The sequence below is a fragment of the Chiloscyllium punctatum genome, chromosome 31 (genome assembly GCF_047496795.1).
Source record: "Chiloscyllium punctatum isolate Juve2018m chromosome 31, sChiPun1.3, whole genome shotgun sequence".
NCBI lineage: Eukaryota > Metazoa > Chordata > Chondrichthyes > Orectolobiformes > Hemiscylliidae > Chiloscyllium > Chiloscyllium punctatum.
This window is the reverse complement of record NC_092769.1, coordinates 65,256,410-65,272,700: the sequence shown is the minus strand read 5'-3', so window position 1 is coordinate 65,272,700 and position 16,291 is coordinate 65,256,410. Positions and strand designations below refer to the sequence as shown.

The window sequence follows — 16,291 nt, the reverse complement described above, 5'->3', positions numbered from 1 at the left end:
CCCGCTCCGGCACTATCTCACTGCGGCCAGTGTGCCCGCTCCGGCACTGTCTCACTGCGGCCAGTGTGCCCGCTCCGGCACTGTCTCACAGCGGCCAGTGTGCCCGCTCCGGCACTATCTCACTGCGGCCAGTGTGCCCGCTCCGGCACTCCTCACCGTGGCCAGTGTATTACAACAGGAGTATCTGGTGTGGCAGTTTTCATTTACCGAATATACTCCAGTAATAGTCAAATTTTCTTGACTACATTTTAAGGTTAAATGTATGGGATCGAATATTACGTGGATACCACTTTTGAGGGGCTGAAATTCATGCCCAGCAAAATTCATACCATATCATTAGCAGAAGCCCAACTGATCCCTAAACTAACAATGGAAAATAAACAAATCATGGTAATTCTGAAATTCCGGAGTGGAGCACAACAGCCAGCAGACTGGAAGACCAGGAGCGGGGCGGAAGAAATGGCAGACAGGAACAGGATGTGATAGCTGGCCTACCGACTCATAAACGTTGATCTGTTATCTGCGAGGTACGAGGGTCACCTTTCCCACGAGACGTATGGGAAATTCCAGGTTATTTGGCTAAAGATAGGAGGTCGGCTTTTACGTGAGATCAATTATTACTCGGGTACACATGGTAGATAACACGATTTAGTGATTTTCGGAAACATGAATGGCAGGAATCCGGTACGCAAAGCACTTCACAGGCAATAGGAAAGTTGGACTGAAATACAGAATTATATTATTGAGGTACAGCCTGAAACAGGTGAATGCCCCCACCTTGGTGAAATCCCACCCGGACCTCCTCCTTCCACCTCATCTCATCCCGTCCACATACTCATCTATACCCCTGTCGCCCACAGGTTTTTACTTCAAATTCGCTCACAGGATGTGGGCACTGCTGGCTAGACCAGCATTTATTGCCCATCCCTAATCGCCCAGGGGGCAGTTAAAGAGTCTGGAGTCACATGTCAGCCAGGCCAGGTAAGGATGGCAATATCTTCGCTCAAGGACATCAGTGAACCAGATGGGCTTTTCCTGACAATAGCCATTCTTCATTCCAATTTTTTTATTTTTATTTGCCATGATGGGATTCGAACCTGGGTGCCCAGGACATTAACTGGGGTCTATGCATTAGTAGACTAGCAATAATATCGCTAGGACGTCGCCTCTCCCAGCTTGAGGAGCTTTAGGAATGTAAAGTCGTCACAGACGTAGAAGGACCACAGGGGCTCCTCCCTCTTTAGAGACAGAGGGCTGGTGTGGTTCAACAGTCCTTCATGGTAAACTCAGCCGGTGTGGGATCTGAAGCCTCTGCGCTGACCCTGGAAAAACACTAACCAATGGGTGACTGCGTCGAGAGTGCAGTGCTGGCAAAGCACAGCAGGTCAGGCAGCATCCGAGGAGCAGGAGAATAGGCGTTTCGGGCATAAGCCCTTCATCAGTGGGTGACTGCCCCATCCAACACACCAGGGCCAGTCTGGCTCTGCTCTTTTGAGTAGAAACCCTCGCCTTCCAACCCCACAGAAACATCAAGGACTACCTAAACGGTATCATAATTATGTTCACGACACAGTCCCCCTGCTTCACGTCACCAGTGCTGTTTATCAGAGGTGAATCTCCAGAGCAGCCTGCAAGCATTAAAAGTGCCTGCAATTCACACCAAGTTTTATGAGAGATTTGCAAATCAATTAACTTGGAAGAGTTGACCTTTTCACAGTCACGGGAATAAGTGAGCACTGCTTCCCAGAGGACTTCCTTATCATTGCTCTTTTGATAACCAAAAGAAACGGATGAATATTTGTGCATCCAGATGTCTGATAACATTAACAATACAGTCTGTCGTCAGCGAACTCCCACGACGAAACAGCTATGAGCCAATTCATTCAGACGCCAAACACTGCCCTCCTCCATCGGGCGCCTGAACCATATCGCACAGGCCCACACAGTCTGCACACCAGCAATACCACTCCTTCCAGGTTGGCGGGGGGGGGGGGGGGGGGGGGGGGGGGGGTAGAGCTCACAAAATAGGAAACTGCAAAACGCATAGGAACAAGGGTCCTTTTACGTCACTCCAAATTCCCCTCCTCCATCCCACCCAATCGTGTGCCAATATCATTCAATTGTACATTAGTATCAATTGTCGCTCAGTCGTAAACGGTGAATTGCATTGAGATTGCATCCCCCACCACCGCTGGAGGTCCCTGGGAGCTCTACAGCCCTGACAGAGCGTTTGTCCAAGTGTGGTCACGGTTGTGGGCGGAGAGCAGCAGGTGGAGAGATCCCGCTAGCAGCAACGTGACAATGACCCAGATCAAAAGGTTCCTTCGTCTGCCAATCCCTCCATCCCCGTCTCCAAATGCCCTCCCCTACACCAGCGTTGACTGGGGGAATTAATCCTGGGGGAGCACTGCCTTTCTCTTCGGAACGGTGGATCACATCCTCATCCAGCCGAACGGGCAGGCCTGGGCCTAAGCATAGCGTCTCAGCTGAATCAGTGTGCCCCTCCGATGGCACAGCGCTCCCTCAGCACTGCACTGGGAGTGTCAACGTTGACCTTCAAGAGAAGGCCGCTCGTCCCGTTGAACCTCTGCCAGCCCTCCAAATAAGATGTCCCAACGAGAGCAACTTGGCTGCTCCCCCCCCCCCCCCCCCCCCCCCCCCTCCACAGCCTGATCACTAAAAGTATTAATCCAACCCCCTTTCCAGATGTGATTGAATCTACTTCCACCACCCTTGGCAGCAGCGCCTTCCAGATCAAAATCCATTAACATTTGCCTGAATTAAATCCGCACGCCGACCCACAACCACCCCCCCCGGCCTTTTGTCTTTTACCAACTTCCTTAAATTGAAGCCCATTTCCCCTCCCCGGTCACAACAGTTTCTCGTTTTACTCTGCAAAAAGACTCTGGCATTGAGAACTCCGTTGGTACTCGGGGGAGGAGAACCTCAAATCGCACAAACCGTTCTACAGGTAACAAGGTGGAGGGCACACTCCCAGTTATGTCAACGGTGCTGGGGCAGTGGTTGAAAACGTCAAGTTCCTCAGAATGACGACCACCAACTGTCATGGTTCATCCACAGTCAAGAAAGCACAACAATGCTCCTACCTTCTCTGGAGGCTAAGAAAATACGGCATGTCCACATGACTCCAACCAATTTTTACAGACGCACCCACAGAAAGAGTTTTCTCTCTGGATGCATCACGGCTCAGTGTGGCAATGGATCTGCCCAGGACTGTGAGAAACTACAGAGAGTTACGAACACAGCCCAACCCATCATGCAAGCCAACCTTCCACCTGTTAAAAACCGAAAAAAAACTGCGGATGCTGTAAATCGGAAACAAAAACAAAAGTTGCTGGAAAAGCTCAGCAGGTCTGGCAGCATCTGTGAAGACAAATTAGAGTTAACATTTCGGGTCCAGTGACCCTTCTTCAGGGATTCCATCCATTGACTCCATCTACACTTCCCACTGCCTCAGGAAGACAGCCGACATCATCAAAGATCCCTCCAACCACGGTTGTAATCTCTTCCAACCTCTTCCGTTTGGCAGAAGATACATAAGCTTACACGCACAGACTGACAGATTCAAGAACAGCTTCTTCCCCGCTGTTGTTAGACTGCTGAATGGACCCCTCAAATTTTACGAGGTAAAAACAATGACTGCAGATGCTGGAAACCAGATTCTGGATTAGTGGTGCTGGAAGAGCACAGCAGTTCAGGCAGCATCCAAGGAGCAGCGAAATCGACGTTTCAGGCAAAAGCCCTTCATCAATTTTATATTTCATGTTGGTCCTACTCTTTGTCCACCTTATGGGGGTGGCACAGTGGCTCAGTGGTGAGCACTGCTGCCTCATAGCACCAGGGACCCAGGTTCGATGCCTGCCTGTCTGTATGGAGTTTGCACATTCTCCCCCGTGTCTGCGTGGGTTTCCTCCGGGTGCTCCGGTTTCCTCCCACAATCCAAAGATGTGCAGGTCAGGTGAATTGGCCGTGCTAAATTGTCCGTAGTGTTAGGTGCGTTAGTCAGGGGTAAGTATAGGGTAGGGGAATGGGTCTGGGTGGGTTTCTCTTCAGAGGGGTGGTGTGGACTTGTTGGGCCGAAGGGCCTGTTTCCACACTGTAGAGAATCTAATCTAATCTAATCTCCTCTGAAGCTGTAACATTGTATTCCTCGCTCTGTTCTATTACCCTGATGCACTTTGTATGGTATGGTCTGCTTGCACAGCACACAAAACATAACTTTGCATTGTACCTCGGCACATGTGACAACAATAAACCAAATAACAAGACACAAACCAACGAAGCCTCCTCGTGGATCTGACCTGCAAAACCTGGGCCAAGCTGACCTCTGAGGAGGCAAGCTGGTGACAGGTTCATGCGGAAATGGCTGGGTGTTCCCAGTGAGCGGGTTCCTTTGACATTTATAGAAGCTGCTTATTAAGTCTAACAAGAGAACACACACACACACACACACCAGCGACCAGAAAGATAGCGTCATTCGTTGCAAGAGGATGAGTGTAGCTGCATTCACTTCCAAAGCTAAAGACCAAACTCGTTGGATGGGGACGGAAGACATCAGAGATAGAGCATCGAATACAATCGAGTGTTTGGTATTTAAACTGGGGGGGGGGGGGCTGCAGCATTTGTGTGAGTACATTGTGCCTGTTGGCAATCATCCCTCTCCCATTAAAAAGAGAGCACACAAGGAGAAAAAGGGAGAAGCGACCGCCAACAACAGCAGCGTTTTACATGTCGAAATTTCCCAGGAGCAATGAGCAGCAGTTGATTGTGTTCATGTTAGCTGCACTGTGATCACAGAATCTATTCCCTCAAGTGGCTCCTGGTGATTCAATCACCTCATTAACTCCACCTGAAATGCCTGCAGACTTCCCCATTACCATTAATTAGCGGTGAACCACTTACTCAGTGATTTCTTCAGTCACGGTGTGCTCCACTTGCAGCCTGGAGTTGACCTCGATGAAAAAGTACTTGTCTTGCTTGTCGACAAGAAATTCCACTGTGCCAGCGTTCTCATAACCCACCTGAGCAGGGGGGAATTGAAAGAACATGAAAAGCAATGAGATACACAGGAATAGGTCACACAGCACTTCAGGCCAGTATTGCCCTCCATATGCAATTTCTCTTTGCAAACCCACCTTCTTACAAAAACACAAAACAAAGTAAATAGGAGCAGGAGGAGACCATTCAGCCCTTTGATCCTGATGTCCCATTCAATATGATCATGGCTGATTAGATTAGATTCCCTACAGTGTGGAAACAGGCCCTTCGGCCCAACCAGTCCACACCGACCCTCCAAAGAGTAACCCACCCAGACCCATTTCCCTCTGACTAATGCACCGAACACTCTGGGCAATTTAGCACGGCCAATCCACCCAACCTGCACATCTTTGGACTGTGGGAGGAAACCCACGCAGACACGGGGAGAATGTGCAAACTCCCCACAGACAGTCACCCGAGGCTGAAATCGAACCTGGGACCTTGGTGCTGTGAGGCAGCAGTGTTAACCACTGAGTCTCCATGCCACCCAACTCAGTCCTGTTCCCACTTTCTCCCTTCTGATTAATGCAACAACCAACAAAGATTCATAGAGTGATTGCAGCTCAGGACAAAGCCATTTGGCCCCCTCGAACTGTGTGCCAACTTTCTGCAGGAGCAGCTTCGCAAGCCCTGCAGACTTCTTCCCCATCATCCTCCAAACCTCTTCTCATGTGACAATTGTTCAATATCCTTCAGAAAGACTCAACAGAGTTTGCCCCTCTTGATGGGAAACCTCACCAATTGCTGCATAAACAGTTTTCCCTCATGTCGCTGTCATATCTTCTCCCCCTCTGCCAATGGAAACAGCTTCTCCCAATCTACGTTGTCCGGACTCCTCGCAATTTTGAACGCCTTCGTCTGACCTCTATTCAAACTTTTACTCCCAGGGGAACTACCCCCAGTTTCTCCAATCTACCCTCATCGTGGAGGTCCTTCTGACCTGGAAGAATTCGTCGAACGACCGCTGGATCCCTACAGTGCAGAAAGAGGCCATTCAGCCCCTCGAGTCTGCAATGACCCTCCGAACAGCATCCCACCCAGAACAGCACCACCTGCACCCCCCCCCCCCCCCCCCCCCGCCCTCCCCCCCACCCTATCCATGTAACCCCACATTTTCCATGGTTAACCCACCTGGACTGCACATCCCTGGACATTATGGGCAATTGAGCACGGCCAAACCACCCTAACCTGCACATACCTGGTCACTATGGGACAATTTAACATGGCTAAACCACCTTAACCTACACATCTCTAGACACTATGGGCAATTTAGCACGGCCAATCCACCCTAACCTGCACATCCCTGGGCACTATGGGAAATTTAACATGGCCAATCCATCCTAACCTGCACATCTTTGAACTGTGGGAGGAAACCAGAGCACCCAGCAGAAACCCACGCAGACACGGGGAGAACGTGTAAACTCCGCACAGACAGTCTGCCGAGGGTGCAATCGAATCTGGGTCCCTGGGTCGCTGTAAGCCACTGAACCACAGCGCAGCCCCACACCTCACCCACTCTAAAAGAGAGTTAGCATCTTGGTACAGTGGAGCGCAGGACAGCAGATGTGCAGAATACTATACTGGAGAGACACTGAGGCAGAAAATACTCGAATGACCAGCAGAGACAGCCCTCACACTGCGGGCACGCATGTAATGGAACAACACTGGCTGGACGTGACGCCTTATAATGCAGAGAATATGAAAACGGCAATGATTCCACCCAACAGGACTGCGAAGCCGAAACAAATTATTTGTTACAATTAGACACACAACAAGTGGCAGTTTTGTTCAATAGCCATTACTTACGTTTTGCCAAGAGAAAAAATGGGCCAATTAGACAGACCCCTGCAGAGATGGTGCATCAGCAAATGTGACATTAAACGGTGGACAATCCCAATTACTACTCGAAGCATTCATCACCAGAAAATTAACAGGCCATCAGCTGTGCATTAGAATTTCACCATCTACACCCCCGACATTCAACTCATTGCAGAGACATCATGCCCAATGCTACCTCAACCAGCTGATCTTGGCTTACCACCAACCATCCCTTCGAATGGCCAGCTTTTTGCCTCTCGTTCTCTCTGGGCTCTGTCTCCACATACCTGCTCACTCAGAATGCCGACAGCATGTAAACAGGTCGTTTGGCCCAACAAGTCCACACCGACCCTCCGAAGAGTAACCGACTTAGACCCATTCCCCTACCCTATATTAACCTCAGACTAACGTACCTAACCTACACATCCCTGGGCACTATGGGACAACTTAGCACGGCCAATCCACCCTAACCTACACATCCCTGGGCACTATGGGTAATTTAGCATGGCCAATCCACCCTAACCTACACATCCCTGGGCACTATGGGTAATTTAGCACGGCCAATCCACCCTAACCTACACATCCCTGGGCACTATGGGTAATTTAGCACGGCCAATTCACCCTAACCTACACATCCCTGGGCACTATGGGTAATTTAGCACGGCCAATCCACCCTAACCTACACATCCCTGGGCACTATGGGTAATTTAGCACGGCCAATCCACCCTAACCTGCACACCCCTGGGCACTATGGGACAATTTAACACGGCCAATCCACCCTAACCTGCACATCCCTGGGCACTATGGGACAATTTAGCACGGCCAATCCACCCTAACCTACACACCCCTGGGCACTATGGGACAATTTAGCACGGCCAATCCACCCTAACCTGCACACCCCTGGGCACTATGGGACAATTTAGCACGGCCAATCCACCCTAACCTGCACATCTTTGGATTGTGGGAGGATACCAGAGCACCGGGAGGAAACCCATGCAGACACAGGGAGAACATGCAAACTCCGCACAGTCGCCTGCGGCAGGAATTGAACTGTGAGGCAGCAGTGCTAACCATTGAGCCACTGTGCTGCCCCACCCTGCTGACTCCTTCTGACAGAGCTGCTGAGTTTGACCAGCAGTTTGTGCTCGTGTTCCAGCTGATTTTTATTCTCAGTCGGGCCTTAGGTAGCATTTTAGAACAGAGGAACCTAGGGTCTCAGGTACATAATTCTTTGAAGTTTCCTTCACACACAGACAGGCCAGTTAGGAAGGCGTTTAGCAGGCTTGCCTTCATTGCTCGGTCCTTTGAATGTAGGAGTTGGGGCGCCATGTTGAAGTTGTACAGGACATTGGTGAGGCCTCTTCTGGAATACTATGTAAAAACAATGACTGTAGATGCTGGAAACCAGAGTCTAGATTAGAGAGGTGCTGGAAAAGCACAGCAGTTCAGGCAGCATCCGAGGAGCAGGAAAATCGACGTTTCGGGCAAAAGCCCTTCATCAGAAATAGAGGTAGACTGGAATACTATGTCCAGTTCTGGTCACCCAGATGTAGGAAGGATATTATAAAGTTGGAGAGGGCTCAGAAGATGTTGCTGGATATGGAAGATTTGAGTTGTAAAGAAAGGCTGGAACCTTTTTTCCCTGAAGCGTAGGAGGTTGAGAGGTGACCTTATAGAGATTTATAAAATCATAAGGGGTACATATCAGATTAATGGTAGGTGTCTTCTGCCCTAGGATGAGGGATTTCAAGACTAGGGGGGTACATTCTTAAGCTAAGAGGAGAGAGACTTAAAAAAGACAAGAGAAATATTTTCACAGAGGGTGGTTCACATGTGAAACAAACTTCCTGAGGAAGTGGTGGACATAGACACAATTGCAATGTTTAAAAGACACTTGGATATATACATGAATAGAAAAAGCTTGGGCTAGGGTCAAATTGGTGGGATTAATTCAGTTTGGGATGATGTTCCACATAGAGCATTGCATTCAATTCTGGTCGCCCCATTATAGGAAGGAGGTGGTGGCTTTGTTGAGGGGGCAGAAGAGGGTATTGCCTGGATTAGAGGCTATGAGCCATAAGGAAAGGTTGGGACAAAAAACTCAGGTTCCTTTCTCTGGAGCAGCAGAGGCTGAGGGGCTGATAGACGTCTATAAAACTATGAGATGCATAGAGAATCCTTTTCCCCTAGAGTTGAAATGTCTGAGACGAGGGGGCAGGCATTTAAGGTGAGAGGGAGAAAGTTCAAAGAAGATGTGAGGGGCAAGTGTTTTACACAGAGTGTGATAGGAGTCTGGAAAGTGCTGCTAGGTGTGGTGGTGGAGGCCGATAGGATTTTAAGTAAGCACAAGAATATGCAAGGAATGAAGGGATACGAACCAAGGGCAGGCAGAAGGGTTTAGCTTAATTTCGTGTCATATTCAACACAACATCATGGGCCAAAGGGACCATTCCTGTCCTGTACAGTTCTATGTTCTATGGATTAGTTAATCCGGCCCAGAGTACACAGAACATCCGTTTCCACGTTGTATGACTCTATGACTCTTACTACCAAAACACAGACTTGCACTATCATGGCAACTTCTGCAACTTTAGGGCATCCAATGAAATATTTCTGAAAGGGAGCAATTTTTGGTGGCAGCGATTTGAATACAACAGATGGATAAAAAGGAAGGAAGCAGAATGTGACAGTAAACTAGAAAAAACAAAATCAGAACGCACAAACTGTGGCAGGATCATTAGGAGGAAGAGACGAGCAAAAGTAAACAGGGGGTCCCTTAGAGTCATTGAGCAAATATTTTGTCACCCTTCACCGTAGATTACACAAAAACATTGCAGGAATAGCGGGGTTCCAAGTTTTGCATGAGAGCTAAGACCTGAAGGGGACCCAGGCGAGCAAGGGCAGGTTGCTGGAGAAGTTACAGCGACGTCTCCAATCACAGGAGGGGCCTGGCTGCGGCAAATCACCTCTGAGGATTTTCATAAACAGCAAACACAGTGGGATGTGCACAGGAGCTATCCACCGGTTTACTAATCCAGGGATAGTACCAACATCGCACTACCTCCTCTCTTTATGTAAACAGTCCGCCTGATTACTACTCTGGTGATAATACCAATACGCCATCACCTCCCCTCTTTACACAAAATAGTCTGCCCTTTTACGAATCCAATTTTGCCACCACCTCCTCTTTTTGCGCTGTCCTCACAGTTTATTGTCCAACTCAGCTTTGTATTATCAAACTGGACCATACCAAGCTAGATACAGGCCATTCAGCCCTTCGAATCTGCCAAGACATTCAATAAAGATCGTGGCTAATCTGATTTCAACCTCAGCTCTCTGTTCCTACACACCCTTGATTATCCCTTGGTAATGAAGAATCTATCTGCCCGAGTCTTAGAAATATTTTTTAGATTCTGCATCTGCTTCCTTTTGAGGAAGACTCTCAACCCTCAGAGAAAAATGCTTCTTCATCCATGCCTGTTAATGTAAAATGTTGTTGAGGAGAGATATACTTTGCATTGCAGGAACTTCCGAAAACGTTCAATCATCGATGAAGGGGTTTGTTTTATAAGGAAGCGTTGAGCAGCTTGGGCCGACGGTCATTAGAGTTTTGAGGAATGATCGATGCACTTACTGAAACAGAACACATTCTGAGAGGTTTGACGGGTTTGAATCTGGGAGGATGTTTCCCTTAAGGGGGGAGACTCAAACTAGGGGGGGGGGTCACACTCACAAAATAGGCAGTTTTGGTCAGAATAATAGAAAGATAACTTATGTAAACGGAGAGAAATTTCAGAGTGCTCTGGTGTAGAGGGATCTGGGTGGTTATTGTGCATGAATTTCAGAAAACTAGTATACACGAATAGTGGGTAATAAAAAAATACAAATGAAATGTTGGCATTCACTGCTAAAGGACAGAGTATGCAAGTGGGGAAGTATTGCTGCAATTGTAGCAGGTCTTGGTGAGACTGTACTTGGAGTACCACGTCCACGTTTGACCCCTTTATTCGAGGAAGGATGCAGTTGTAACAGAGGCAGTTCAGACAAGGTTCACAAGATTGATTCTAGAGTTGAGGGGTTCGTTTTATGAAGGGAGTTTCAGCAGCTGTGGCCTACACTCTCGAGTTTGGAAGAGGAGATCTAATTGAGGTAAATAAGATGCTCAAGGAGATTGACAAAGCTGGCATCGGGAAGACGCTTCCTCATGTGGGGCAATCTAGAACGAGAGGTCATCGTGTTAGGATGAGGGGTAGCCCGTTTAAAACAAGAGGTGACGAGAAATTTCTTCGTGACTCTGTGGAAGGCACTCTCCCAGAGTGTGGTGGATGCTGGGACATTGATTAAATTTAAGGAGCGGATAGATTTTCAAGTAGCAATGGGTGGGAGGGTTACAGACAGCAGTCGTGAAAGCGGACTAGAGGCCGAGATCTGATCAGCCATGATCGCATCAAAGGGCGGAGCAGGTTCGAGGGGCTGAACAGGGGCCTACTCCTGCCGCCTGCTGTTATGTTCTTGTGAAAGATGCCACCTGAAGTGGAAAGCACTCCCTCGGGACTGGAGTGCTCATGCCTCCAGAGCGCGACTTGGAAGTCATGACTTTCTAACTTCCAGCTGAAAGACAGCACATTACCCTCTGAGCCTCAGTTAACACATTTAATTAAAGATTAATGAAAGGAGAGGGCAAGTATCTCTTAATTATCAAATCACATATTATGAATAATAAAAGCGGTCGCAAGAGAGAAGGCAAGTCATTGTACTTCAAGGTACTTATGATCCTAGTAGAATTATTTTCTCTCTGACCGAACCATCTTCTCTGAATACATTTAGTGCTGGCGGGAAGGGGAATTGGTAGGTGACCTGGACTTCCATTTTGAAGTACACATGTCAAGCCAGGCCAGTATGTCAGAGTCCGCCAACTGTACTGGTTTTTAACGTTACAGAGTCAGACAGCACAGACACAGACCCTTTGGTCCAACCAGTCGTAATTTTTCTTTCTGTACATGGACTTTAACCTCACTTGGACTGTCCTCCGAGCAAAGTTAGAGGGCAAGGATGATTATCTAGGTTCTGGAGGTTATTTACCATGCTTGCCTGCATTGCTCAGGCCTTTTGAGTATATGAGTTGGGAGGTTAATTTGAGATTGGGCAGGACGTTGGTCGGGCCTCTTCTGGAGTGCTGTGTGCAGTTCTAGTCGTCCTGACACTGGACTGATATTATTAAGGCGGAGAGGGTTCAGAAGAGATTTACCAGGATGTTGCCAGGAATGGAGGGTTTGAGTTAGAAGGAGAACACGGTGGCTCAATGGTCAGCACTGCTGCCTCACAGCGCCAGGGACCTGGGTTTGATTCCAGCATCGGGCGACTGTCTGTGTGGAGTTTGCACATTCTCACAGTGTCTGCGTGGGTTTGCTCCGATTTCCTCCCACAATCTAAACATGTGAGGTTAGGTGTATTGACTGTGCTAAATCAGGAATGTGTAGGTTAGGTGCCCTAGTCAAGGGTAAATGTAAGGGAATGGGTCTGCGTCGGTTACTCTTCAGAGGGTCGGTGAGGACTTGTTGGACTGAAGGGCCTGTTTCCACACTGTACGGATTCTGTTAGAGACTGGGATCTTTTTCACTGGAGGTTGAGGGGTGAACTTCCTAGATGTTTATAAAATTATGAGGGGTATAGATATGGTGCCTTTTCCGTAGGGCGGGGGATTTTAAGACTAGGGAGCATATTTCGAAGGTGAGAGGAGAAAGATTTTTTAAAATACATGAGGGACAACTTTTTTTTAAAAATAGAGAATGGTTTGTGTGTGGAATGGATGTGGGTACAGTTACAATGTTTAAAAGACATTTGGATAAGTACATGAATAGGAAATGTTTGGAGGGATATGGGCCAGGGGTAAGCAAGTGTGACTAGTTTGGTTTGGGATTATGGTCGGCATGGACTGGTGGAACTGAAAGGTCTGTTTCCATGTTGTATGACTCTTTGACTATTACTCTATAACATAAAGATTATGTGAAAAAGTATTCACTGTTCGATGGCTGACTGAGGGAAACCATAATGTGGAAGTGCTGGTGTTGGACTGGGGTGGACAAAGTTACAACTCACACAACACCAGGTTATAGTCCAACAGGTTTATGTGGAAGCACTAGCTTTCGGAGCGCTGCTCCTTCATCACATAACTGTGGAGCAGGATCATAAGACACAGAATTTATAGCAGAAGATTTCAGTGTCTGAGACAGCAATCTAGGTTTGTTCAATATATCCTTTCAGTTGCATAACACTGAGATCTTTTGCTATAAATTATGTGTCTTATGATCCTGCTCCACAGCTACATCATCGGAGTGATGAAGGAACAGCACTCCGAGCACTAGTACTTCCAAATAACCCTGTTCCAAATAATGTGGTTTTGAGATTTTTTGACTGAGGAAAGGCATTACCTGCTCTGGCTCTACAAAACCCAATGGGATCCGCACAATGTAGCAACCTGTGCTCTATTTACGGCAGCCAGACCGAGACATGAAGGAGTCACTGAGGTCTGCAGATGCTGGAGATCAGAGTTTTTTTTTAGATTAGATTACTTACAGTGTGGAAACAGGCCCTTCGGCCCAACAAGTCCACACCGCCCCGCCGAAGCGTAACCCACCCATACCCCTACATCTACATTTACCCCTTACCTAACACTACGGGCAATTTAGCATGGCCAATTCACCTGGCCTGCACATCTTTGGACTGTGGGAGGAAACCGGAGCACCCGGAGGAAACCCACGCAGACACGGGGAGAACGTGCAAACTCCACACAGTCAGTCGCCTGAGGCGGGAATTGAACCCGGGTCTCAGGCGCTGTGAGGCAGCAGTGCTAACCACTGTGCCACCGTGCCGCCCACGAGTTGAGAGTGTGTTGCTGGAAAAGCACAGCAGGTCAGGCAGCGTCCGAGGAGCAGGAGAATCGACGTTTCGGGCTGAAGCCCATCAGGAATGAGGACTGAGACATGAGCTGAGCAAGTTATAGGTTAGGACTACACATTAGGAGGGGCCCCAAACCATGAACAGAAAAAGTCTTAATCCCCAAATGGTTGGAAAGTAAAGGAGACAAGGAAAGGGCAACTTTGCAAAAATAAACCCTTTATTCCAACATGACAAAAATACAGTAACCCCATGATTATTACATGCATGTGCAATTGTTTATAAAACAGACCTGCTCAGATATTGGAAAATCTGTTTATTCCCTGCATTCCAAAACTCCAGGACATTGACAAGCCAATATAACTTCCAGCCCTGAACCTCAGAGGGTTAGACAAACTATTTAGATGCTTTGATCACTCACTAAAAGTGCCTAATATGTCCTTTTCAAGACAATAAATAGATTTAAGAAGTTTATTATGTTTTTTTAAGATTAGATTCCCTACAGTGTGGAAACAGGCCATCTGGCCCAACAAATCCACACCGACCCTCCAAAAAGTAACCCATTCCCCTATCCTATTTACTTACATTTACCCCTGACTAATGCACCTAACCTACACATCCCTGGACACTATGGGACAATTTAGCACGGCCAATCCACCCTAACCTGCACATCACTGGACACTATGGGACAATTTAGCACGGCCAATTCATCTGACCTGCACATCTTTGAACTGTGGGAGGAAACCGGAGCACCCGGAGGAAACCCACACTGACACGGGGAGAATGAGCAAATTGCACACAGACAGTTGCCCGAGGGTGGGATCAAACCCAGGTCCCTGGTGCCGTGAGGCAGCAGTGTTAACCACTGAGCCACCGTGCGATAAAGCATAAAGAACATTCCAATCACCTAGGCTTCAGGTAAATATAAATGCCACCTAAAGTTAGATATCACTCAAAGAGTCATGAAAAGCAATGTAAAACTGGAATATACAAACAGGAGCAGTTCTCTCCAACAAGCAGTTACGTTTGTAGTCTCGTCCACTAACTCTTCTCAATGTTATCAATGGCACCAACTTGTGACAGGTTAATGGTCAGGAATTGAAAATCATGAGGGCTTGGAAGACCATTGAGAGAGTTTTAACAAAGCAACAAGGGCTCTGGATCCATAGCAACGTGGCTGATTCTTAACTGCCTGCTGGGTAATTAGGAATGGGCAATAAATACAACGCTGGCCAATGGCGTCCACACCCCGCGAAGAAATTCCACAAAAATGGAAAATGATGCAAACAATATTTCAGTTTCGAAGCTGTGGAAAGCAACTGTGTGAACGTTAGATTATCCCAATGATACCGGTGCTAACCTTGTCGCAAAATCAAAGCGGTTCCGCACTTGTACCAAGGGAAATGGCAGAGATCAGGGGCATTTATGGTACCAGGACCATAGCCATCATTTAGAGCAGCACGGTGGCATGGTTGTTAGCACTGCTACTCCACAATGCCTTGGACTCAAGTTCAATTCCACCCACGGGCAACTGTGTGAATTTGCCCGTTCTCTTTGTGTCTACGTGAGTTTCCTCTGGGTGCTCTGGTTTCCTCCCATAGTACAAAGTAGTACAGGTTAGGTGGATCGGCCATACTAAACTGCTCTGTAGAGACTGGTGTGTGCAGAATTGGTGGGTTAGCCATGGGAAATGCAACGTTACAGGGATTGTGGGGAGGGGGTGCTCTAGTGGGATGCTCTTTGGAGTGTCGGTGTGGACTCGATGGGCTGAACGGCCTGCTTCCATACTGTAGGGATGTAATGATCTGAGGTAAAGGTCAGTCGCTTGGAGCGGCCGCACTGCAGTTTGTTTTGAACGTTAGCGTGACTTCCTTGGCTGAGAAACCTCCAAAATGGTCTTCAGGCAAATATGCTGCAAGGGAAGGTGTCTACACTGTGCGCACAGGAAGTGACAAACCTCACAGTTTGAGGCAATCATCAGTGTCCAAGAGACACAAAAGAAAACATGCTCAATTTTATGCTGGTTGATTTGCTGCCTCCATTTAACAAGTGCTGATCTGTCTAATTGCTCTTGTGTTGCTGGAGATTAAAAGTTTTCATATATGCTAATTAAGAAATCATAAAGCATTTTCATTTGAGTGCATTTCACAATGCAAATAGGCTTACTGCAAGATAGATGTTTCAGTTAGATTATTCATTTTTCATCACGCCTTCGCCTATGTACTTATGCAGATACAAAGCTTTGATATTGCCGCCTTAATTGCCTTGCGAGACTAATACAAGATTTTGATAAGATTATGGGGCCTCTTCAGCTTGATATGGCTTCAGGCCTCAACAGGCCCCAATCCACACCGTGGTGAGACCACACCGACAGTTTTGGTCACCCGACTTTGTGGAAGGGCTGCCCTGCAATAGACGTACTTCAGATCGGCTTTTGCGTGGCTGATTCTGGAGATGTTTCTGAGCGAGGGTTGAGCAGGTCGGACTTGTACTTGGCGGATTCGAGATGGACAGCGGC

General features: G+C 47.8%; 1 protein-coding gene across 4 annotated transcripts in view; it reads right to left on the bottom strand.

Annotated features, from left to right (window-relative positions):
• LOC140457003 (pyruvate carboxylase, mitochondrial-like) overlaps positions 1 to 16,291 on the bottom strand; it is a 1,063,875-nt gene that overhangs the window by 908,545 nt on the left and 139,039 nt on the right. For all 4 annotated transcript variants that reach the window (XM_072550900.1, XM_072550899.1, XM_072550901.1 and 1 more), the window contains one exon: positions 4,924 to 5,042. In XM_072550900.1, coding sequence (XP_072407001.1) covers positions 4,924 to 5,042 — 119 coding nt within the window. The remainder of the gene's footprint in view (positions 1 to 4,923; positions 5,043 to 16,291) is intronic.